Source organism: Bufo bufo, chromosome 9 (assembly GCF_905171765.1).
Source record: "Bufo bufo chromosome 9, aBufBuf1.1, whole genome shotgun sequence".
NCBI classification, from domain to species: domain Eukaryota; kingdom Metazoa; phylum Chordata; class Amphibia; order Anura; family Bufonidae; genus Bufo; species Bufo bufo.
In genome coordinates this window covers 86,386,839-86,413,501 of record NC_053397.1, presented here as the reverse complement: position 1 = coordinate 86,413,501, position 26,663 = coordinate 86,386,839, and the positions used below count along the sequence as shown (strand labels likewise).

Below are 26,663 nucleotides of genomic sequence, written 5' to 3'. Positions count from 1 at the left end.
AATTTTCTTATGTAGGGGCTCATTTTTTGCGGAATGAAGTGACAGTTTAATTAGTACCATTTTGTGGGATATTTTTGATCACTTGGCATTGCACTTTTTGTGATGTAAGGTGACAAAAATAGCTTTTTTTTACACAGTTTTTATTTTTAATTTTTTATGGTGTCTATCGGACGGGGTGGATCATGTGATATAGTTAGCTGGCTGTCACAGACACGGCGATACCAAATATGTCTATTTTTTTTTTTTTTTTTCTATTTTAAATCTTTTTTTTTTACGTGTGAAACCTTTTTTTTATTTTTTTATAAAACACTATTTTTTTATTTAGTTTTTATTTTACACTTTGTGTCCCCCACAAGACCTCTGGGGGACATTTGACTTCATTTATTTTCACTATTGATTTCTCCTGTGACTAAGGCTGATATAGTAGCCCCAGTTACAGGGGAAATACACCCCCCAGAGAGGCTGTACAGCGCAATACAGGGCTGATCGAGGTCTGTAGAAGACCCAACAGCTCCTGCACTCTCCCGGCCCCGCAGTCATATGACCACTGGGCCGGGACAGTAAGCGCATCTGTGAGCGCTGTGTATGTAGCGATCTAGAAGGCCAGGACACCTGGGAACTGTCCTTGCCTTCTCTCTGGGTTGCCCTGCTGTCACTGACAGCGGGCAACCGTTTGGCAACTGCACGATTAGCGTGCAGCTGCGATCCCTGAATGGACGTTCCAGAAGATCCATTCAGAGTAAGGCCTCATGCACACGACCGTTGTGTGTTTGCGGTCCGCAAACTGCGGATCCGCAAAACACGGATGGCGTCCGGGTGCGTTTCCGGAATTTGCGGAACGGCACGGACAGCCTTTAATATAACTGCCTATTCTTGTCCGCAAAGTGCGGACAAAAATAGGACATGTTATATTTTTTTTGCGAACCACTGAACGGAGCAACGGACGGATGTGGACAGCACACGGAGTGTTGTCCACATCTTTTGCGGCCCCATTGAAGCGAATGGGTCCGCATCCGAGCCGCCATAACTGCGGCTCGGATGCGGACCAAAACAACGGCCGTGTGCATGAGGCCTTAAACATCCACCCATAGGACGTTTATATCCTATGGGCGGATGTGAGGTGGTTAACATAGCTAACCTCACCCACTTTCCCACCCATATTTCAAAACTGGAGTGAGTGGTGTGAAAAATGCAAAAGGTCGCAAAATTTTAGCCCAAGTAAGCCCAAAAAGTTGCAAAAGCCTTATTTTGTAACTTTTTGAAGCCAGAATTCTGGAGTGAAGGCATGATAAATGAGGGCCATCATTTTAAAATATCCGTCCGTATATGAGTATGTAATATGCATTTTTTCATGCAGGACACTGCAGAATAAATACTCTGCTCTCAAATCGAATGTAAAATATCTGAAATAAATTTCCAGTATATAAAATTATACATTTTAATGTACCTGGAATTCATCAAGAAATAGTCGTCCCTCATCTGCATTTTTTCTTTTGTATGTTTCAAGCAGTTGTTCCACTGGGATGGGCTCAATGTTCAAAAGCTGTTTCTCATCATCTTCAAAAAACAAAACAAAACAAAGGTTAAGGTTTAACATCCACACTGCATTTCAATTTCAGCTACAGATTTTTTCCACAGTGTGGGAAAGATATTTTGTAAAATCTCAGTATTAGGCCTCATTCACACGACCGTTGTTTTATTCCGTGTCCGTTCCGTTTTTTGTGATTTTCTGCGGACCCATTGACTTTCAATGGGTCAGTTGAAAACTCGGCTAATGCACCGTTTGTCATCCGCATCCGTGATCCGTGGTTCCAGTCTGTCAAAAAAATATAACCTGTCCTATTTTTTTCACAGAAAACGGTCGCGGACCCATTCAAGTCAATGGGACCGTGAAAAAACGCGGAGGCACACAAGATTGTCATCCGCGTCCGCATCCGTTTTTTTCCTATCATTCGCATGGCAAACTTGACTTAGACATTTTTTTACTTTCCTTCATGTCTCGTGATCCTCCAAAAATAAAGGAAGACACACGGAAACAAAAACGGAAATGGATCACGGAACAACGGAACCCCATTTTGCGGAACGGAACACAACAACGGTCGTGTGCATGAGGCCTTAGGCATTCCTAATGCTAAGCACTTTCTCGCCCACTATTTGTGAGAGTGTGATCCAGAGGGAATGGTGGCTGCCTGAGCAAACGCATAGTGTCGCTCAGGTAGATGGCATCCAGGCACCTGCCAATGAACCTCCCACACTACCGTCCAATTCACAAGGACTAAAAATGCCCAGTATCTCAGGTGTGAACTGGAGCCTCTCTGAAGCGCTAACCTAAACAGCTGTGATATACATGCTAGGGTAGTTAGATTCCTATCTAGAAATGCCTGAGAAAAGTAGCTGGTTGCTGAATGCCATATGCTACAACAGATAGCCCGGATTTGGGACATTTATACCGGAGGTGCAACTGACATATTATAGTGCATGTAGTAATGCACTCTTTTCAGACTCGGCCCTTATTTGGTCTCACAGCTAGTGTCCCCGTTATTATTTTGTATTTTTTCAATATTCATTTTTGCACCATTTTTCTCATTATGTTCCATATTGTGAGTACTATTTATTACCATCTAGGATCTGATTGCCAATTTGACGCCACCTAATGGTGTCTATGGGTGTGGTGATCGGACTCAGTGAACGTGGAGTTACAGCTGATGAGCGCTTGACTGGCTGTCAGCTCCTTTACTACTGGCTTTATATTTACTGCGACTATATCCCCTTACCTCGTATCCTCCTGTGAGTGATCAGTGACAGCACAAGACCCATGAGGTGGAAGGCAGACATGGCAAGATTTGCCCGCCCCCTCCCCCTCCATCCCGTCTAGGAGGCCGGTCTGATTTTCTCCACCCCTAATGGAGAGGGATTTGTTCTTTATAGTTCAGATGTGCCGGCGGCCATGTACAGCCACACAAGCGCCGGAGGCTCGAACGAACAGTGTGGAGGGGTCAGCATTACAATTATAAGATTTTAGCTCCTTAAAGGGGTATTCCCATCTTCCCTTTTCATACTTACCTTCCTTGAACGCGACATTCACTTCCTGGATTGTTCTCCCGGCTGGGCCGCGCTTGCGCAGAAGACTGAAGATTTTCTCCCGGCCGGGCCGCGCAATGTCCTGAACGAGCACGCCGCCGCGCATACGCTATGGTGACATTCCTGGCCTGTATAGTACAGAGCCGGCGTGCGCGTTCACGGCTCTGTACTATACTGGCTGCGCGGCAGCGTGCGCGTTCAGGACATTGCGCGGCCCGGCCAGGAGAAAATCTTCAATCTTCTGCGCAAGCGCGGCCCGGCGGGATTCAACAGGAGAGGTGGCCATAGTCAGGGGAGACCAAAGACAACGATCAGGTAAGAGGGACTTATTTTCTCTAAAAGGGTGGAAATTGGGTAATTAAATGTATTTACAAAAATGATCACTGTCAAATCATTAACAGATTTAACAGTGATCATTGGGATGGGAATACCCCTTTAATAGCTCTTGATGATATTGGCAACAAAGAGAAATGCATCGAGCATCAATTTTTAGAGGGAGCATGATTGTTAGAACTCTTAGGCTGCGTTCACACGGGCGAGATTTCCGCGTGGGTGCAATGCGGTAGGTGAAGCAAGCAAGTGCGGATGCGGTGCGATTTTCACGCACGGTTGCTAGGAGACGATCGTGATGGAGACCCGATCATTATTATTTTCCCTTATAACATGGTTATAAGGGAAAATAATAGCATTCTGAATACAGAATGCATAGTAAACTAGCGCTGGAGGGGTTAAAAATAAATAAATATGTAACTCACCTTAGTCCACTTGATCGCGTAGCCCGGCATCTCCTTCTGTCTCCTTTGCTGAACAGGAACTGTGGTGAGCATTAATTACAGGTAAAGGACCTTTGGTGACGTCACTCCGGTCATCACATGATCCATCACATGATCTTTTACCATGGTGATGGATCATGTGATGACCGGAGTGACGTCACCAAAGGTCCTTTACCTGTAATTAATGCTCACCACAGGTCCTGTTCAGCAAAGGAGACAGAAGGAGATGCCGGGCTACGCGATCAAGTGGACTAAGGTGAGTTAAATTTTATTTATTTTTTTTAACCCCTCCAGCGCTAGTTTACTATGCATTCTGTATTCAGAATGCTATTATTTTACATTATAACTATGTTATAAGGGGAAATAATACAATCTACAGAACACTGATCCCAAGCCCGAACTTCTGTGAAGAAGTTCGGGTTTGGGTACCAAACATGCGCGATTTTTCTCACGCGAGTGCAAAACGCATTACAATGTTTTGCACTCGCGCGGAGTGTTCCCGCAACGCACCCGCACATTTTCCTGCAACGCCCGTGTGAACCCAGCCTAAGGGTGAATTCCATCTAAAGTGCAGGCTATCTGTTGTAGCATAGGGCATCTTGCCAGCAACCAGCTACTTTTCTCAGGCATTTCTAGATATGAATCTAATTACCCTAGCAGGTATATCACAGCTGTTTAGGTAAGCACTTCAGAGAGGCTCCAGTTCACACCTAAGATACTGGGCATTTTTAGCCCTTGTGAATTGGGGGGGTTCATTGGCAGGTGCCTGCACCCCATCTACCTGAACGATACTGAGTTCAGGCAGCCACCATTCCCTCTGGATCACACTCTCACATATAGTATATAGAGGTGATGAACCCACTCACCTAGCCCTTGTGAGAGTACGATATAAAACAAGTGCATAGCTGTTTATCTCTGCTGCAATCACACCAATTGATGCGCTTTTCCTACCTCTGCAGGATGTTTTAATATAACAAATAATAAATATTTTTTGTTTTCTTTTAGGGTTTCCCCTTGGCAGTGATTCCAGATCCTAGACACACACACACACACATTAATGAACCTGGGCCACAGTGTTTTGGTGCAGTTTTTGGACTTCATAGTCTGTTATTTTGGAATGTGACACTGGAACCAACACAAACCTTGCTTCTACAAAGATAGATTTTCCTTGTTGATTTCTCCCAAACTCATGAAAAGTTCCCAAGTTCTACTTAAAACAGCTACCTTACGGGGGTTGTCCAATGCTTTCTAATGGTCTGTTCCAAGGATAGGTCATAAGCATCTGATCAGTGGGGATCCAACACCTGGGACCCCTGCTGATCAGCTGTCTGAGAAGGCCCCAGTGCTACAGTGAGTGCCATGGTCTTCTCTCAGCATACCCGAGGCCATCGGTCACGTGGCCTAGGCGCAGCTCAGCCCCATTCAGTGGAAAGGTCATCAGTCACAAAGTTATTATCTTATGACAATACTGGAAGGTCAGAATTGTCACTGGAATAGTGTGTGCATCTCCATCCATACCCATATGTAAAGCAACAGTTCTTGTGTGGAAATGAAAGGGTCTTTTTAAATGTTACTCTAATGACCCATCTATTAGACAGATCATAAAAGTATGATAGATGGTGCTGGGGGAACCAACATTATGGAGATCACTCAACATCAGATTTCAGTCTAGAGGGCAGTATCCATACAATGTCCGTAAAGGCCCTTTTACAAAGCCCGATTGTCAGGCAGATTATTGGGGACGAATGTTCCTATGAACGGTTGTTCCTAATAATCTGTCAGTGTATAGCTGTTGCTGATCATCCAATTAACAAGCAAAAAGATCATTCATTGGGTGAAATAATGGCTCATAGGGACACCTTAATCACTGTTTGTGGGCTGCAGATCATGCTGAGTAAAAATACTTTGCTGCCCAGAAATAGAGACTCTGTATTAATACAAGCAATCTCGGTAGTGATCGCTCATCTCTAGAGAGTGGAGGTGATCGCTGCATGTAAATACACTTCGGTCCTCCACTGATGAGCAGGCATTTGACAGGAAGGAATACTTCCTTATCTACAATCGTCTTCTCCATCGGGCTGTGTAAACCAGCCTAAACAGAAAAAGCATTGGATAAGTCTCTCAGGCTCAGTGAGACACAGGGGTGCACCACCAATGAGGCCAGGTGAGGCGATCGCCTCAGGCAACACCAGGTAGGGCAAGAGGTGGACAGCAGAAGGGCCATGGGCAAAGAGCGCTTTCATTGTGGCAAAGGGGTTAGGTTAAGAAATTGGCATACAGTTTCAGTTTTTGCAGCAGAAAGGCTAGGTCCACCCGTGCTGCTTCAAAAACAATCTCACTCATATGTATGGAAGGGACCTTTCTGCAACAAAACTGCCACGTACGAATGTACCCATACTGGAAGCTTGTCATTCCATTAGTGAGAATTCAGCAAAGGTTTAGGATACTAAAGAACACAACATAATGTGAATGATCCTCCATTAAATAGCTAGAAATTATGAAACCAGTTACCTTGTTCAATTAGAGGTAAGTTATCCATAACCCTGCTGAAATAAACAAGAATATTAGTTAACATAGTCACAGTTCATAATATGTAAATGTATAAAAAGATAAAAAGAAGCATGTCAGATTACTAGGGGTATAAATAGGGCCAATTTATTTTATAGCAAATAAAAGAGGGTTTCCATATTTATGGAAGTTTATCTATCTATCTGTCTATAGAGAAAAAGAGATAGAGAATCTATATCTATAATATTCGTTTTTATTCTGTAAATACAGATTTATTACAAAGATTTTTTAGAGAGATATATTTTCCACATACAGTATACAGTATATCGCGGCCCGGCATCTCCTTCTGTCCCCTTTACTGAATAGGACCTGTGGTGAGCATTAATTATAGGTCAAGGACCTTTGATGACGTCACTCCGGTCATCACATGGTACGTCACATGATCTTTTGCAAATATATGACGAATATTCTACAAAATATTTGTGAAATATTGCGAATTCGAATATAGCCCCTGCTGCTCATCACTAACCCCTAGGCCTAAAATATGTTAAGACTTCCTGTCTTTTTAGATTAGCAACATGGGCCATAGACACACTGGATAGAAGGGGAACCCCAGAGTTTGCTAGGCATTCTCACTTACCTGTGCAGAGGTCAGGAGAGAGTAGTATTCTAAATGGTGAATTGTGTGTTATCTATACAGAGGTGTTATTTGTCACTGTAATTCTGCCTGTGGTGATAAGAATAATGGCTACTGAAAAGTTACCTGTACAGAACAGGAAATCATGACCTATTATTAGACCTAGTGGCCAGTGTGAAAATTGCAGGATTATATTAAAAAAAATGTACCGTAAGTATGGACAGTGGCATGGGAATATTTAAAAAACATCACCAAAAATTCTAAATGAAATATGTTTCACATAAAAATGTGATTTCAACAATAGATCATTTTTAGATGACACATTCCCTTTAAATGCTAATTTGGGTGTACTAAAACCTATGCATAATGTTAATGAAAAAAATAAAAATGATGACCCCAAAGGCCAAAATTACAAGCAGAAAAATATGCTGCACCCTGAAGGCCAAAAGTGTGTCCCTAATTAATTGTTCTACGGTGACAATAGGCACACAACACAGCTATGGATTCCCATATTACCCTATTCTGTGTATAAAGAGGACGTCACCTCTCCTGATTTAGTCTGTTTAGTAACTCTCTGTATTTCCCATTATATAACAATTCTGGAACGTCTTTGAACTCCGCATTGTACCGTTCCTCGTTCATTCCTCCTAGAAATTTATGAATAACTTGACAAGGGGGTGTATCCATTCCAGAAAGAGGTGTAAGACCACACGCAGCACTTACTGGATGATGTCAAACTGCATAAAGACACATCCTAACTGATAACTCGCAGGTCTCATTTCTAGGAGGAATTGCAGAAGAACAGTACAATGCAAGGTGATAAGAAAAGATGTTACAAAATTATGTAGTGGGTTAGAGTAACACATGACTGCTGGATCAGACTCCATATTGCATTGTATTAATCTCTGATGCATGATTGTTTAGTATCTGCAACTGCTATGGAATAACATGAAAAGAGTTCAAAGACTCATAAAGGGGAGGGGAGCAATGATTTAGTGTAGCCCAGGGAGTCTTTCTGACACATAGGGGGAAAATTATCAAACTGGTGTAAAATTGAATTGGCTTAGTTGCCCATAGCAACCAATTAGATTTGACCTTTCATTTCCAAAGAAGTTGACCAAAATAAAAGGTGGAATCCTATTGGTTGCTATGATCAACTAAGCCAGTTCTACTTTACACCAGTTTGATAAATCTCCCCCCATAATATTTAGACTGGTATATGGCAGATAGAGGGCCTGAGTACAGATTTTACATTCAAGTCTAAGTCTCTGATTATAAAGTATATGATAAATTATAACAAGTTTCTACATTACCGTGAAGATCTTTTTTGCAGATTGTAGATTTTATACATGACAAAGATTAGGGCCAGGCACGTGATGGTTATAAAAAATGCCAAAAATCCAATGAGAGCCCTATCATTATCTGAAAAACACAAGTACATTTGGCGAGATGCTGTTAACAGTAATATATTGTACATTGATGGGTATATAGTACACCTATACCGGGATACATTGTCAGTAGATGATTTCTAAACATATTCAGAGAAGTACCTACTGCTATACTGCCACAGTGGATGCCACTGCACCTGTGGACTCAAGGGGCCCAGCACCAGCCATCTATTGCTCCAGTTGATAATCGCCAGTATCATTTACCGTTCCTCACTACCGTTCCATTACTATCTATGTGTGGTGGTTCACACAATGTCCTGTCGCGCTCTTTAGGCTCCTTTCACATGAGCGAGTTTTCCACGGGGGTACAATGCGTGACATGAACGCGTAGCACCCGCACTGAATCCTGACTCATTCATTTCAATGGGTCTGTGTACATGAGCTTTTTTCTTCACGCATCAGTTCTGCGTTGCGTAAAAAACGCAACATGTTCTATATTCTGCGTTTTTCACCCAGCCCTGGCCCCATAGAGGAGAATGGGGCTTCAGTGAAAAACGCATTGCATCCAGAAGCAAGTGCGGATGCAATGCGTTTTTTACTGATGGTTTCTAGTAGATGTTGTTTGTAAACCTTCAGTTTTTTCTCACGCGTGTGAAAAACGCATCAAAACGTATTGCACCTGCACATAAAAAACTGAACAACTGAACGGAATTGCAGACAAAACTGACACCAAAACGTGTGGCCATTGTAAGTACCCCAGCCCATGCAGCAGGGGGTGTGGAATCCAAGGAATCCAAACCAAGTGTTCAGGGTGAGAACCCACAGGTGGCAGTATGAACCGCACATGTACTTACTGGGAGTCTGGTAGAAATCAATTGAAGATCAGGGATCCCTAAAGATCTGGCACCAGTATGTCCCATCATACTGGATTCTTCAAGGAGACCCCACATCAAAGCCAGAATAAAAGATCAAGATACTAAAATCATGCTTGACACTGGTGCGGAAATTTCCATTACCAACGTCAAATATGATTTACACCCGAACAGCCCTCAGTGTGTGGTGATCGGATTTGATGACCAACAAGAGGGGTGAAGGCCCACAGAATTGAAGAAGTAATCGCCCAGATTGCCAGATACATGACCCTCAGGATCCCAATGTGGTATTACCCCGGCTCCGACAACATCATCGGAACCGACGTAATGACCCAAAATAGGTGGATCATAGATCTGGCAAACTGCATTGTGTGGAAGGGCCCCAGACAATACAAGGTGTTTGTCATTCAACGGCAGTGTCTGGGACCACCATTGCAAACAATAGAAAATTTGGCTGACATGCTCGAGCACAGATGGCTGGAGGTCTCACACAATTCAGACCTCGAGCCCATTGTGTACGAGCATCCCGATCTGTGGGCCCAGAGCAAAAATGACTGTGGCAGACTGATTGGAGTTCAGGTGGACATACAAGGATCCGACCCTCCACCTCAACGCCAATACCGCTTTCTGCCAGAAGCCACCTAGTCAATTATGGACACCGTCCAGGAATTGAAGACGAGGGGTTTGGTTATAGAGGGAAATTCAAAATGCAACAATGCCATCTGACTTGTAAAGAAGAAAGACACCAATGCATGGAGGCTCACCATAGACCTCCAGGTCCTTAATACGTACACCCCAATGTCTGCTCCAGTGGTGGCACAGACTCCCGACATCATGACCAGAATAAGTGGCAAAAGTCACATATTCTTGACCATAGATGTTGCCAATGGGTTCTTTTCCATTGAACTTACGGAGAATTACAGGTACAAATTTGTCTTTACGGTGGGGAACAAACAGTACATGTTTTGTGTACTCCCCCAGAGGTTCCACAGCAGTCCCACGTATTGTCACCAGGCATTAGCAGCCGTACTGAGCATGTTTTCTTGGCCGGAATGTCTTCTGCAATACGTAGACGACTTGTTCTTACATACAGAAGCCATGGAAGAACACTTGGTTCTTTTGAGAGAGTTGTTGGGACTCCTGGCCAGAGCTGGAAGTTAAGTCCCCACAAGGCAAATTTGGCCAAAGCAGAGGTGACTTTCCTTGGGGCCAAGATTTATTTTGGAGCCAAAGGAATCGTGGCAGCCCAAGTAGAAGCCATGGTAAAAATTACCTAAGTCTGGTACTTTACAGGATTTGAGAAAATTCCTGGGAGTAGCCAACTTCATGAAGTAGTTCATAGAAGATTTTGCTGCCAAAGCAAAACCTCTCTATGAACTCCTCCGAGCAGGGCCGGTTCTAGGTGAAATGGGGCCCTGGGACGGAAAACAATAAGGGCCCCCCCATGACACTTGCTGACTTTAACGTCCCGTATTGTAAACAAATGCAAGTGGCAAAGCAACATTTTTCCAGTCCAACTGACTCCAAACAGAACCACGGCGGGCTAGTACACTGGCACGGGTGAGATGGTGCCTGGGATGGATCCGATCCAGTTTAATCAACCAACCAGTTACTGGTAGGTTGGTTGATTAAACTGGATCGGATCCATCCCAGGCACCATCTCACCCATCCCAGTGCCAGTATACTAGCCCGACCTGGTTCTGTTTGGACAGTTGGACTGGAGAAATGTGCATTTGGGGGGTGTGAGGGGGCCAGTTACTGGTAGGTTGGTTGATTAAACTGGGTCGGATCCATCCCAGGCACCATCTCACCCGTCCCAGTGCCAGTATACTAGCCCGCCCTGGTTCTGTTTGGACAGTTGGACTGGAGAAATGTGCATTTGTGGGAAGGGGGGGGGGGCCGGGCAGTTACTGGTAGTACCAGTAACCGCCCCCCCCAAATGCACATTTCTCCAGTCCAACTGACTCCAAACACAAACAGAACCAGGGCCGCAGGGCGGGCTAGTAGTACACTGGGACGGCCCGGACGGGTGAGATGGTGCCGGACTAAGTAAGTCAGTGAGTGGGAAACACTGGGAATGGATGGATGGATCATGGATCCGATCCAGTTTAATTAACAACAAAATAATATAACCAATGAATTATGAACCTACCAGTCATTGGAAGTTTGGAACTTGGCTGGGGGCTGGCTGCCTTCTGACTGTGAGCCTTCTCTGGTGCTGCTGGCAGAGTCAGACTGGGCTCTGTCTGGGCTGTGGCTGGCTGGCTGCCAAATGCCAATGGCGCTTGCTTGCTTTGCTTGCTCCTTGCCTCAATGCCTCCTTAAGTTCAATCCAAGTTCTCTGCTCTGGGCGGGGGGGTGGAGCCTGTGGCAACATACGTCAGCCAGACGCTAGACGTGCCTGCCTGTGCCGTGCATGCCGCTGCTCCAGTCTCGAATCTCTTAAAGAGACAAGCAGCGGCAGCGCAGGCACAGTCAGCGGCCGCCGGTGCCCCGGCTGGGGGCCCCTCCACTTGACTCCAGACTCCAGCCCAGTTACTTTTAATTACATTACTGCGGTGCGGCGCTGGGGGCCCCTAAGGAGTTGGGGGCCCCTAAGGAGTTGGGGGCCCGGGGGCAATTGCCCCCCTTGCCTCTATGGTAGCGCCGGCCCTGCCTCCGAGGAGAAAAGCCCTCACTCAAAGGTTGGTTTGATGCTCAGTAAGAGTCCTTTTCTACCTTGAAAAGGGACTTCTCCTCTGCCCCTGTATTGGCCACTCCTCATCCAGAAGGGGAAATGGCTATACAGGCGCATGCAGGGATGGAGTCTATCTCAGCGAACCTTCTACAGCAGATAGTGTACGAGACAAGACCGCTGGGATACTTCTCCAGGCTACTTTTGTCCGTTGAACGAAGGTTCGATGAGTGTGCCAAACAACTGGCAGCCATACATTATGCTGTCAAAACCACCAAGCATATTGTAGGCTTCAAGCCTCTCACTTTGCAGATTCCACATTCTCCTTTGGCCCTCTTGCTCAACAGAGATTCGGGAGGTGGATTATGGATCTCAGTGGGCAGAATCTGAAGGTGAACCACAAAGCCAAGCATGTTCTGTCTCAGTTACTGAACATGACTGGAACCGAACATGACTGTGGACAACTAACGCAAATTAACTCACCACAAATGTTCAGGACCGACAGACAACCAAAAGACAGAGTCATCTTTGTTGACGGCTCTCGATTTTATATGAATGGGACATATGTGACGGGTTTTGCCGTGCTGGATGAGACCACAGGTACCCAGAGTCTCATCAGGTTGCTAGGTCACATGTCGGCACAGCAGGCAGAACTGGAGGCTGTCAAGAAAGCTTTGCTTCTTCAACCCCAAGGCAAACTAACTATACTGTACAGTATATAGCAACAGTTCATATGTAGTTCGCTCCCTCACCCTGCACCTGGACACGATGAGGATTTGTTGACAGCCAGAACAAAACTCTGGCCCATGTGTCAGTCCTAAAAGAATTGTGGAAATGGGGCATGGCACACCTGGCGAAAGGCAGCCATCATTAAAATTCCTGCTCATCAGAAAGGGGAAAAGCCCTTGATGCTAGACAACAACAAGGTGGATGAATTGGCCAAACTAGCAGCAGTGTCTGGGACACTTCTAGAACCAGAACCTGAGCCGCTACCAGCTTACCGGATTGCAGTAAGACGAACCAATCTGAAAGATGGCCCTGTGTCAATTGAATTCTAATCACACACATCACATCACCACAGCATCTCTGGATAATGCAACAAGGGATCCTGTGTTATGATACCAGTACGCAGCAACTTCCTCTTCCCATGGTCCCGCAGCATCTGCTAGCAGAACCGACTAATTTAAAACACCAACTGTTTGGAAATCTTGGCCGGGATAAACTCCTGTCTCTCAAGGACAAATTATACTGGCCAGGAATGTCCAATACGGTGGAGGAAGTTACCCAACAGTGCCTGGTATGCGATCAGGTTAACCCAAGGGCGTCAGCCCTGAAGCCGGTGTTGCAGACAGTTCCTCTTGCAGATGATCCATGGTCCACAATCCAAATTGATTACATGGTGGTAGTGGATGTCTTCTCTAAATGGGTAGAAGCCATCCACACGGTCAACAATTCAGCTGCAACTACTGCCTGTGTTCTTTGGGAACAGGTTCTGTCATGATGGGGTATCCCCAGAGTGATAGAGTCAGACAGAGGAACCCATTTCACGGGTAAGGTAATGAAAGCGCTTTGTGGTCTCTTAGACATAAAGCAAAGGTTTCATGTGCCTTACCACCCTCAGTCTGTGGGCATCGTTGGGCGGATAAACCGGACAATTAAAACATGGCTTTCCAAAGAACTGCTCGAGAAAGGTTCCTTGTGGGTAACCTCTCTTCCAGCTGTGCTAATGGGTATCCGAGCTACCGAGGCATCCAGTACCAGTATCACACCATTTGAACTCATGACCAGACACAAAATGCCCCTATGCCTGCCTAATGAGCCTCTAGTGTCGGAGCCCGCAAAGAATACCATTGCTAGATACATGTTCCTCCAACAGGTTCAATAGAACCTGAAGGAGTTACTGCCTCATGCTGCTATACGGTTGCACAAACCGTACCTACAGGGGGAGACACCGATGCCCTCTGTAGGAGATTTTGTAATGGTGAAAATGTTCCGTTGAACTGGTCCTTCGGATGCAAACTGGGAAGGACCCTATCAGGTCCTTGAAGTGATGGGTGACACTATGCTGAAGGTACAAAGGCCGATGACAACTAAGAAAAAATCACATAGGCGACAGGAAGTTTTTTGGATCCACATTGACCAGGCCAAGGCCACCCGAGCCTCCCCAACTCAATAACATGTACTCGCTTAGAGTTGGGTGAGGGGGGGGGTTGGTGGGTCGATGGTGGATCCCTGGTGCTGACATTAATATATTAATATACATTAATACTTAACAGATCATAGGATGGAGACTCGCCATGGAGCCAAATAGCCAGAAAAGATATAGGGATCCTCTGAACAGGGCACATCTCTAGCTTGTGACACTGGTCGTAAGCATGATGACAGCAGGCTCAGCCTCTTCGGGGGAGGGTCTGGGAACTAATTACGGTATGGTTAACATATCACTTAGTAAACCCAGTCTTTTAATGGTAGAATGTTTGGGTGGCAAAATCCTGGAACCATACGATAACTTCACCTTTACACCAGAACAGTGGTATCTGTATGGTTTCCAGAGGGAGGGTTTTGGCAAAGGTATAATTCAACATTATACCCCAGTGCAGAATGTGTCTGCCATACAACATGACTTACATGCCCTCTGCCTCAAGGAATTTAGACATTTTCAAGACTCAGACCTAACACCTATTAAATCTTTAAGATGGGTGTCTAGGGACCCTCACTTGCACCCTTATAAGCAAGTGGAAGCCAACACTACCACGGTGTTATGTACGAAAGAAGAAGTTCTGAGTCCTGAAGATGTCACCGGGGCAGAGTATAGTGGCTGGTATATCCTCAAAGCTACCTTGATGAGGAAGGATAGCCATGATGGTTTGAGAGTAAGGACATATTCTAATAGACCAGTACCTGTAAAAGGCACCCTAAAACTTTATTGCATGTTGAGGGATTCCCAGATGATTATCACAAGGGAATCCAGTTATGGTCAGGGACATGTGTCCACAGAATTAAGAACCAGTGTAATTATGTTAAAATTGAACTGCAGTAACTCTGGTCAGGCCCTATGGAATGACAAGAGTGGTCCTGTAAAACTGGAAGGCTTGCATCGAGCAACAGTTTTAAGGTACGGAATGATGCCAAAGACCTAAGGTATACTCAGGTAGAGGGATCTCCATCCATACGGTCTTTCATGATCACTATCATGAGAGACAACTATGTACTGGAGGTGACGGGGTACTATTTCGTCACCTATGCCCACTGGGAACAGGATACCCATACCCCTACAGTTTATTTATGGATGGACGGTACCCATATGACCGAGGAATACCGGAATAGGTATGTGTCTTCCGATTGCAAAGACCCCAGAGGCAGGAATATTAACTTTGACATAAATATAGATGGCTTGTTTAAATGGCCTTTTTGAGAGGCAGTGGATGAAGGGTGCTGGACATTTACACAGTGGGTCTATCTGTCCAAATCCAAACCCGTAGGAAAACTAGTGCTACAGGCTGGAGAGAGTGATCAATGGTATCAGTTCAGAGGTAGAGGGCAAGTGTCGGTAACGGTGGTGAGGATTTCCTATGAAACGGAAGGTCTCCAACCTGTGAAACCGCAATTGGACTCTTGCAATGCCTCTATCCATCAATTGGCAGATCCTATAACTCCTCAACTGTCATCCCCATGGAAGGTCATCACAGGAACAAAATGTGTCCTATACACCTGGAGAATTTCTGTGGATGACTTCAGAGTAGACCATTGGGATCACAGATGTGAGGAGTTTGTGATAAACCAAATTGATATGATAAGAGGTTGGATAGAGATGGGGCAAGAGGTAAGAAAAGACAATCCTCGACACAGGAAATACAGGAGAAGAGATCTGGTTGCCAAGGGACTAGGCAGAGGTGCATTGGAAGTGGGCGCTCTGAACACTATGGATATGGAAGTCCTGAGAAGTAAACTTGGGGATGTTGTGCGACACCCCAGGGAAGGATTCAAAACCCAGAATGAAGTAAACCACATCATAGAGGGTTTACAGCATTCGCACATAGATGCCAATGCCTCTCTATCTTCTGCTCTGCGAGAGAAGTTTAGAAGGTTAGTTTTGGGTCTAATGGAGGAGCAGGACAGAGCTCGGCTTGCCCTGGCATGTATGCAAGTCCAAATTGAACTCTTGGACAACCTTAAACATATCATCCTTGTACAACGGCAACTACCCCTTCAACCTTTGTCAACGGGTAAGTCCCCTGATCTCACCTTTTGCGGCCAATCACACCAACTGGTGGGTGGTTCAGTGGAACGGATGTCGGAATATTACTTGTACCGCGTCATCCTTGGCACCTGTATAAGGCAATCTTAGACAGTGCCATTAACCTGGGAATTGTTATGAATAACCAGACGGTACTTCATCCAAAGCTCCCCTAGATAAGGCCATCTGTTTGACACAGAGGATATTGGAGGAAAGAGAATGCTATCCTCTGTCAAGGTAGTCAGGATCGGGTGCTTAGACACCAGTGTTGGAACACCAAGGGTTCCTGTGAGATGAAGGCCTGCCTAATACCCTCCCATCTGAAATACTTGGGACAGGGGTATTGGTGTTGGTACCAAGGGCAAAATATGTCATATACAATTTATGGAATTAACTGCACCGAGAGAGGAAAACTCCTCCCAGGAGCATATTGCACCCTTAGTCCTGTCCTAAGTTTAGATGTCGCCGAACAACAGGGAAGAACACCGAACACCCCAGGGAAGAGACTCGACATCTGCCTGGACACTCCCGTGAGACTTCAGACGATTCCCCTGGGATTTTGCAAAGAACTCAAGCATCTCTTGCTAGACTTCAGCAAAGAAGACGGGATACTTGAGAATCTTCGAGAGACTGAGAATCGGGCCACTATTCAACTAACACATGACAAGACCAAGATAACTGCAATTGCTACCGCTTTAGAAAAAGACTCCAAGGTTTCCTGGTGGGAGAGTCTATTTGGCTGCAGTCCAAAGGCTACATAATTTTTCAACTTGTTAATACATCCGGTGATGTTTCTTCTGGTTCTGGTTATCATCATGTACATAGGACTGGGCTAGATTTCCCGGAGGGTTAAGGGAATTGCAGACCAATTACACCAGAACCAGACAGAACTTCACAAAGCTAACTGGTGGGGGAGGAGTGACAACATGGGTTTTGTGTAAATGGGGACAAGAGTAAGATACTCTAGGGACAGGCCCCCTCATTCTCTAAGATATTTTCCATCTCAACCCTAGGAATGCTGGAGTTCGTAAGGGATGGACTGTGGGTTTGAGGTGGCAAATAAATCCTAACACAACACAACAGATTTGTGTGTATATACTGTATATTCCCCTGGGACGTGCACCCGAACCTTTCCTTTTTAGCCAGTGCCGCCATTTTTTCTTAACTATTTTTGGCTTATTGGCTGAGCACGGCGCATATATATTTTTTCGCATATCTCATTGTCTGTTTTTTTCATCATGTCTACATTTGAACCTGCTTCACCTAGTGGTTGTGTATACACAACTGAAGATGCTGAGCGCATCCTGCGCGACATAGGAGGAGATGCCACCTTCCTCAACACCCCCTCTACGAAGGAGTTAAAACGGAAGTTTGAAAACATCTCTAAACGCATAGTATCCCTTCGCCTACACATGATGACGCTGGGGGAATATCACAGAACGCGAAAGATCCCCAGAGGGATGCGTACCAACATTCAACTGAATCTTTTCTATAGCAATCCCATGTTTTGCAAGAAGTTTGAAGCTCTGTCTAATCGATATTGGACTTTATTTTGCTCAACATTGAGTATTTGCAACATGAACTGTCAATTTTACATTGTGAAATATGTGACATAGAAGCCAATTTGCAGTCTCTTTTACCCCCTGAGGACTTTACCAAATATATGGACGATACATCCGCTCAAATGAAGCATTTCCAGTTGGAATCGGAGGAGAATAAAAGGGTCAAGTGGTGTAGAGACACTGAGGATTACAAAAAGGGTAACGTCTACAATTGGCAGACCGAGAGACAGCACAACATGCAACAGAGGGACATTAGGAAAAGGAGATAGACAGCTCAGGCATCTCCAAATGATGAACAGTCTTTTTTAGACAAAGCTCCACAGATGCCGGAGAGACGCGGCGACGCATCAGGAGAGGTGGTCGCAGACACAGAAGGGCCCGGCAGATTACGCAGCAACAAGAATCGACCCACGGTAACCAAGCTGAATGCAGGGAGGAGAAAATGACCGTTGTCAACTTATCATCCAAGGAATTGACTCCCGGTCAAGTGAGTGTCCTATCCAAGGGATTTTCATTCTGTCCCAGTTCACGTGTGAACTGGTTTGAACTGGAATCTAATTTATTTTCTTTTTTTCGCCGCATTAAACTTAAAATATGGTTTCATAAAAAGGATGGAGCTGCGAGACCTCAGACTAGTGATTTCACTCTGGGATCCCTCAATCTATTCCAAAAGAGCAATTTTGTACTAATTATCAATGAACCTGCAGTGGAAGCTTATATCAGTGCTGTCCGACGGGGGATATCTGAGCTCAGGTCTTCCTCCCAGGAAGATCTGGACTTCAGACACCCTAATCTGACTACCACTGAAATTGAGGCCCTTGAATCACTTAGATCCGACCCCACCCTCACTTTGAAACCGGCTAATAAGGGGGGTGCGGTCGTGGTAATGGATACCAACAAATATGTACATGAGATTATGCGACAACTAGGAGATCCACAAGTATACAGGGTCCTAGACTCTGACCCCAAGTTTATGATAGCTAATATTATCCGTAGATGCCTGAGGGAAGCTATGGCCGCTGGCATCATCGATGGGGGTCCTTCTGAGTTTCTTGAGGTAGTACATCCAGTCACTCCCGTGATTTATGTGCTGCCCAAGATTCACAAGACCCTCATCGATCCCCCGGGACGCACCATCGTCTCAGGCACTGATTCGATCTTCAGCGGCTTAGCTATCTTTCTTGATAAAGTTCTATGAGATTTCTCAACCGGGGGGTCCTCCTACATACAAGACACATCCGATTTCCTCGTCAAGCTTCAGGACATTGATTTGTCGCAGGTATCTTCAGTGTTACTCGCATCATTCGATGTGACTTCACTGTACACATCTATAGTACATGAAAGGGGTATCCAGGCCGTTGAGAAAATGTTGATGACAACATCATATACTCCTCATGCTTCTGAGTTTATAATTGATTTGCTCAAGATTGTGCTCCAGTACAACTATTTTCTTTTTAAAGATGTATTTTATTTGCAACAACGTGGTGTGGCCATGGGGTCTCACGTGGCCCCCACGTATGCAAATATCTTCATGCGGTGTTATGAGGAGGATGTCGTCTATTTATCCCACAACTTCAGACATGTGCTGGGGTGGTGGAGATACATCGACGACATCTTCCTCATATGGACAGGCTCTGAGACTGATTTGGCCGATTTCCATGGCTTTCTAAATAGCCATGATCCGAATCTGCAATTCACCCTCGTTTATTCCAAAACTGAGATCCAGTTTTTGGATACTAAAGTGGTGTTAAATGAAGGTGTGCTGCATACTGAGCTATACACAAAACCTACCGACACTAATACTTTCCTGTGTTATAATAGCTCCCACCCCAGGAGAATGATCCAGTCATTGCCGTTCTCCCAGTTCCTCAGGGTTAAAAGCGTTGTGTCAGAGGAGAACAAATTGGATGCGACCCTGGATTCCATGGCCATTAAATTTCAGGATAGGGGTTGCCCCAAACGGCTGTTGAAGGAACACATGGACAGGGCTCGTAGTCTGGACAAGGTTGAATTACTGTCGAAACGGAAAACTGTCCAAAACTCGGACAGAATTCCGTTTGTTTCAGTGTATAGTGAACTCAGCCCTTCAATAAATAGGATCCTCAGGAAACACTGGGATCTGCTAGGCTCATGCTTCAAAGAGATTCCAGAGTTTCAATGTCCACCATTGCTCTCTTACCGTCAATCTAGAGATTTGCGGGATCAGTTGGTTAAAGCCGATATTGGCTCTAAGGGGTCTTTGAGACGCAATCCGGCCTGGGCTGTTTTCCCTGTTTGAATTGCGTCAACTGCAAATATATCCGCAAAGGGAAGAGTTTTATACACCCCAGCACTGGTGTATCTTTCGGCATTTTATTCCATTTAACCTGTGACTCCAGTTACGTCATTTATGTGTTATCTTGCCCGTGTAATTTGCTTTACGTAGGCGAGACGACGACTGAGTTAAAGAGCCTCCTAAATAATCATCGCTTGAGCATCCGAAAAAAACGGTTGGATTTACCGGTATCCAAGCACTTTACTGAAGCTAAACACAAAGAAGGTGATCTGAGGTGTTGGATCCTCGATCACATACCTCAACCCAGACGAGGTGGCGATAGGTCCAGGGTACTTAAGCGTAGGGAACTCAGCTGGATCCATAAGTTGGACAGCCTGAAACCCAATGGTTTAAACGTAGAGTACAATTTCGGTGATGATCTGTGAGGGTTGGTTTGCCTCCTTAGTCAGACTGGATGCATCTCAGTGATTTGTGTATACACTAAGAGAGTTGTACAGCTCAATTTTTTCTTGCTTTAACTTTTTCTTCTTTTCATAGATCACTTATATTCAGCACCAGGTGGGATGGAACGTATGGATGAAGTGGACGCAGTATCCCATCCAGGAGGGGGTCATTCTAATATACTATTTGCATTTTGCGTATATTTATTTTTGCATTTTTTCACATCTGACCTTGATTGGCTTGGCGAGCACCGTGGGACTGGTCTAATTTGACATAACAGCCTTGATGGTGTAGTGTCTCAATACAACATAATAATCTATTTGCACTCTGTGGCATCTATGCACCTACAAGAGGAGATCCCTCTTTGGTATGACGGCGTACCCTTGGAAAAAACCCCTGTACAAACTGCAGTTTCCGTGGTTGCGGTGGGCTTCTGCCAGGGTTGGGTATGTGGACACCCTGGTTTCAGGGGAGTTCACTGCCTCTCTAAGTTGCAACACCCGATTCAGTAGTAGGTTGGATGCGATACACGGAGTGACATGGTCTATGGGCAGTTTTTCAAGATGGCGCTCTGAGAAAGGATTTTCACTGGGCATGCGCCGGGAGAAACACACCGAGGCTGAACAGAGTGACGCCAGGGTGACGTATAAGCGTTGACCTGGTCCGATGACGCTCGGCGTTCCCCTTTCGTCATCAGTCCCTGATTGGTGCTGCGCTACGCCTGCGCAATGAGATGCATACAACGCCGAACAGCGCCATTGAATGAGCCTCCCTGCTGATCGGGTATGTCAGCGACATCACTTCTCTGCTCCTCCCCCTGTATGACACATGATCGATGTATTGTGTTTTTTTATTTTCACCATGTTCACAAATATATGACATGCATGTCCATGTCTCCTGCTTTATGATATGCACTTTTATTATTATCAGTGTTTGTCACTGTATTTTTTCACTATATTATTGCCACATTTTGTAACACACCCACTGGGTGGAGTGTGATCACATGACCTGTATGTTGATTGATTCACCTATATAATTGCCATCATTTGAATTGTATCTTTGCTTGAAAAAGGCTCATGTTTGGAGCCGAAACGTTGCACCACCTGGGTGAATAAAGGTTTCACTTGCTTTTATCTACCGGAGTGCCGCTCTTTTTCTGGATATATATATATATATATATCTAGTAAGACGTATATATACACTCACCTAAAGAATTATTAGGAACACCATACTAATACGGTGTTGGACCCCCTTTTGCCTTCAGAACTGCCTTAATTCTACGTGGCATTGATTCAACAAGGTGCTGATAGCATTATTTAGAAATGTTGGCCCATATTGATAGGATATCATCTTGCAGTTGAGGGAGATTTGAGGGATGAGCATCCAGGGCACGAAGCTCCTGTTCCTCCACATCCCAAAGATGCTCTATTGGGTTGAGATCTGGTGACTGTGGGGGCCATTTTAGTACAGTGAACTCATTGTCATGTTCAAGAAACCAATTTGAAATGATTCGAGCTTTGTGACATGGTGCATTATCCTGCTGGAAGTAGCCATCAGAGGATGGATACATGTTCTCATTCTGTTTACGCCAAATTCGGACTCTACCATTTGAATGTCTCAACAGAAATCGAGACTCATCAGACCAGGCAACATTTTTCCAGTCTTCAACAGTCCAATTTTGGTTAGCTCGTGCAAATTGTAGCCTCTTTTTCCTATTTGTAGTGGAGATGAGTGGTATCCGGTGGGGTCTTCTGCTGTTGTAGCCCATCCGCCTCAAGGTTGTGCGTGTTGTGGCTTCACAAATGCTTTGCTGCATACCTCGGTTGTAACGAGTGGTTATTTCAGTCAACATTGCTCTTCTATCAGCTTGAATCAGTCGGCCCATTCTCCTCTGACCTCTAGCATCCACAAGGCATTTTTGCCCACAGGACTGCCGCATACTGGATGTTTTTCCCTTTTCACACCATTCTTTGTAAACCCTAGAAATGGTTGTGCGTGAAAATCCCAGTAACTGAGCAGATTGTGAAATACTCAGACCGGCCCGTCTGGCACCAACAACCATGCCACACTCAAAATTGCTTAAATCACCTTTCTTTCCCATTCTGACATTCAGTTTGGAGTTCAGGAGATTGTCTTGACCAGGACCACACCCCTAAATGCATTGAAGCAACTGCCATGTGATTGGTTGACTAGATAATTGCATTAATGAGAAATAGAACAGTGGTTCCTAATAATTCTTTAGGTGAGTGTATATATATATATATATATATACAGTACAGACCAAAAGTTTGGACACACCTTCTCATTCAAAGAGTTTTCTTTATTTTCATGACTATGAAAATTGTAGATTCACACTGAAGGCATCAAAACTATGAATTAACACATGTGGAATTATGTACATAACAAACAAGTGTGAAACAACTGAAAATATGTCATATTCTAGGTTCTTCAAAATAGCCACCTTTTGCTTTGATTACTGCTTTGCACACTATTAGCATTCTCTTGATGAGCTTCAAGAGGTAGTCCCCTGAAATGGTTTTCACTTCACAGGTGTGCCCTGTCAGGTTTAATAAGTGGGATTTCTTGCCTTATAAATGGGGTTGGGACCATCAGTTGCGTTGAGGAGAAGTCGGGTGGATACACAGCTGATAGTCCTACTGAATAGACTGTTAGAATTGGTATTATGGCAAGAAAAAAGCAGCTAACTAAAGAAAAATGAGTGGCCATCATTACTTTAAGAAATGAAGGTCAGTCAGTCAGCCGAAAAATTGGGAAAACTTTGAAAGTAAGGGCTATTTGACCATGAAGGAGAGTGATGGGGTGCTGCGCCAGATGACCTGGCCTCCACAGTCACCGGACCTGAACCCAATCGAGATGGATGGTTTGGGGTGAGCTGGACCGCAGAGTGAAGGTAAAAGGGCCAACAAGTGCTAAGCATCTGGGAACTCCTTCAAGACTGTTGGAAGACCATTTCAGGGGACTACCTCTTGAAGCTCATCAAGAGAATGCCAAGAGTGTGCAAAGCAGTAATCAAAGCAAAAGGTGGCTACTTTGAAGAACCTAGAATATGACATATTTTCAGTTGTTTCACACTTGTTTGTTATGTATATAATTCCACATGTGTTAATTCATAGTTTTGATGCCATCATAGTCATAAAAATAAAGAAAACTCTTTGAATGAGAAGGTGTGTCCAAACTTTTGGTCTGTACTGTATATATATATATATATATATATATATATATATATATAGCAAAGAATGTCCGCAGCACTCCTTGAAAGATAAAATGTGCTCTTTTATTCACACATATCAAGTGACAACGTTTCGGTTCTCTCGCAGAACCTTTCTCAAGTCACTTGATATGTGTGAATAAAGCGTTGTCACTTGATATGTGTGAATAAAAGAGCACATTTTATCTTTCAAGGAGTGCTACGGACTTTCTTTGCTGTCTTCCGTCCTGAATCGAGGGACCACCGCGGGCACCCTATATTCTATATAGCCTTAAAGGGAGTGCTGCCAGATTTTTTCTATGGATATATATATATATATATATATTCAATATCCCCAGTATGCCCCCCAGTCCTTGTATTTGTGTATATATAGATATGCCCCAATGGTGATATATATATATATATATATATATATATACACACACACACACACCCTCATATGCTGCCAGTGAATGTCCCCCAATCTTGGGTGCCCCCCCCCCCCCCTGCTGCTGAATCCTCCTGCAGGCGCATGCCAGCCCAAATAACCAAACAAATGTGTCCAGTTGTGGGCACATCAAAAGACAGGATCAAAGAGATCCTCTGCCTTTTGCTAAACACCTCTGGCATGGCCGGAGATGTTTGGCATAACAAGGACAGGGGAACAAAGGGATCCTATGTCCTTGCATGCCGAGTACCTACGGCGCTGTAATTACAGGATCAGAGGTACGCAGCCACTTCAAAGGCAGGAGGATCAAAGTGATCCTCCGCCTGGAAGTGCCGGGATGCGCGGGCTGGTGCAGTGGCGTCATATCACTGCGCAAGCCCACGTGGACTTCCCTGCAGCACGGGCTGCTCAGGAGTGCGCTCTGCCAGAAGCAAGAATGATCCCCTGGAAAATGAGTATAAGCGGAATCATCCCCTGGAAAACAAGCATTAACCCCTGGAGACGAGCATTAACCCCTCATCTGGCTGGCTGAGTAGCATTCAGTGTCCATGCATTACCCTGTACCCCTGCATTAAACCCTGAACCCTTGTATTGCTCTTATATTTCACTGCCACCAATCATATATTACCCCTGCATTACCCTGTCCCTGCATTTACCCCTGCAGTGCCCTTATCACTGCATTTAACCCCTGCATTGCCTTGTTTCCTGGATAGCCCTAAACCCCTGTATCCCACAGCGATATATACCCCAGGACCCCTGTATTGCCCTGTAACCCTTGTATTGTGTTACCCCTTTTAGAGACAGAACTGTGCGGTCATACACATAGGATTTGGATTCATTTTGAAATCTGAATTTATTTCAGGACTGAACTGGGGTCTTAATTTATTTTGGGGTTTGACTTCTGCTATGAATAATTTTGGGGTCTGGTATGAGGTCTAAAGTAATTCTGGTTGCTGATCTAAATTTATTTAGGGACCTGGGTTCTGAAATAATTTACAGTAAATGTGTGGACAAGGGGCAGAAATAATGTCTTGTGTATAGTTCACAACACCGTTTAGCTTCCCGTTCTTCTGATCCGTCAGAAGAAAGAGAAAACAAAAAAAACAGGATCCTGTAAAAAAAAGCATCCTATTGCATCAGTTGTCATCTGTTGAGCCATTTCCATCTGAGATCCGTTTTTTTTAAGAAAAAGATTTTAAAAAAAATTCTACATTTTTTTTCTGTTAATTTTACTGTATTATTACTCTGAGATGCCGTGATCATGTATCGCTATCGCAGCTCCCTGTCATTGCATCCTCTACTTACGAAAAAATGCACATGACAAAGTAAATTTTGGGGAAAATTCGGCGAAGTGGCCAAATCGAATTTTCCAAAATTAATTTTGGTATCTGGTCTTGGGTCTGAATTGATTTTGTGGTCGGGTCTGAAGGCTGAAGTCTCAGATATGGCATATCTCTGGGCACAGATAATGCAACGCAAAAGAAATACAAACAGGTGTTTTGTTTTTTGGTGTGCTGCGAGATCTTACATGGATTCCTCATATGGTGCAGGAGAATAATAAAATGCATGAGTGAACATACAGTATAAGGCCTCATGCACACGACCGTATTTTTTTGCGGTCCGCAAAAACGGGTTCCGTTTTGCCGTGATCCGTGACTGTTTTTTCGTCCGTGGGTCTTCCTTGATTTTTGGAGGATCCACGGACATGAAAAAAATGTCGTTTTGGTGTCCGCCTGGCCGTGCGGAGCCAAACGTATCCGTCCTGAATTACAATGCAAGTCAATGGGGACGGATCCGTTTGACGTTGACACAATATGGTGCAATTTCAAACGGATCCGTCCCCCATTGACTTTCAATGTAAAGTCAGCAGTTAATATACCATAGGATCGGAGTTTTCTCCAATCCGATGGTATATTTTAACTTGAAGCGTCCCCATCACCATGGGAACGCCTCTATGTTAGAATATACCGTCGGATTTGAGTTACATCGTGAAACTCAAATCCGACAGTATATTCTAACACAGAGGCGTTCCCATGGTGATGGGGATGCTTCAGGTTAGAATATACTAAAAGAACTGTGTACATGACTGCCCCCTGCTGCCTGGCAGGTGCTGCCGGGCAGCAGGGGGCAGCCCCCCCCCTGTAGTTAACACATTGGTGGCCAGTGCGGCCTGCCCCCCCTCCCTCCCCTGTAGTTAACTCATTGGTGGCCAGTGGGCCCCCCTCCCTCCCCTGTAGTTAACTCATTGGTGGCCAGTGCGGCCGGCCCCCCTCCCTCCCCTGTAGTTAACTCGTTGGTGGCCAGTGGGCCCCCCCTCCCTCCCCTGTAGTTAATTCGTTGGTGGCCAGTGGGCCTTCTCCCCTCCCTCCCCCTCCTAATTAAAATCTCCCCCCTATTATTGGTGGCAGCAGAGTGTACCGATCAGAGTCCCAGTTTAATCGCTGGGGCTCCGATCGGTAACCATGGCAACCAGGACGCTACTGCAGTCCCGGTTGCCATGGTTAACTAGCAATTTGTAGAACCATTATACTTACCTGTGAGCTGCGATGTCTGCGTCCG

The 26,663-nt window shown here is 44.9% G+C and overlaps 1 protein-coding gene across 10 annotated transcripts in view; it reads right to left on the bottom strand.

Moving 5' to 3' along the window:
* PTPRC (protein tyrosine phosphatase receptor type C) overlaps nucleotides 1-26,663 on the bottom strand; it is a 258,953-nt gene that overhangs the window by 56,555 nt on the left and 175,735 nt on the right. For 9 of the 10 annotated variants that reach the window (XM_040408421.1, XM_040408423.1, XM_040408425.1 and 6 more), the window contains 3 exons: nucleotides 8,313-8,421; nucleotides 6,366-6,400; nucleotides 1,448-1,557 (listed from right to left, as the gene is read on the bottom strand). In XM_040408421.1, coding sequence (XP_040264355.1) covers nucleotides 1,448-1,557; nucleotides 6,366-6,400; nucleotides 8,313-8,421 — 254 coding nt within the window. The remainder of the gene's footprint in view (nucleotides 1-1,447; nucleotides 1,558-6,365; nucleotides 6,401-8,312; nucleotides 8,422-26,663) is intronic. The other variant, XM_040408417.1, reaches the window with a different exon arrangement.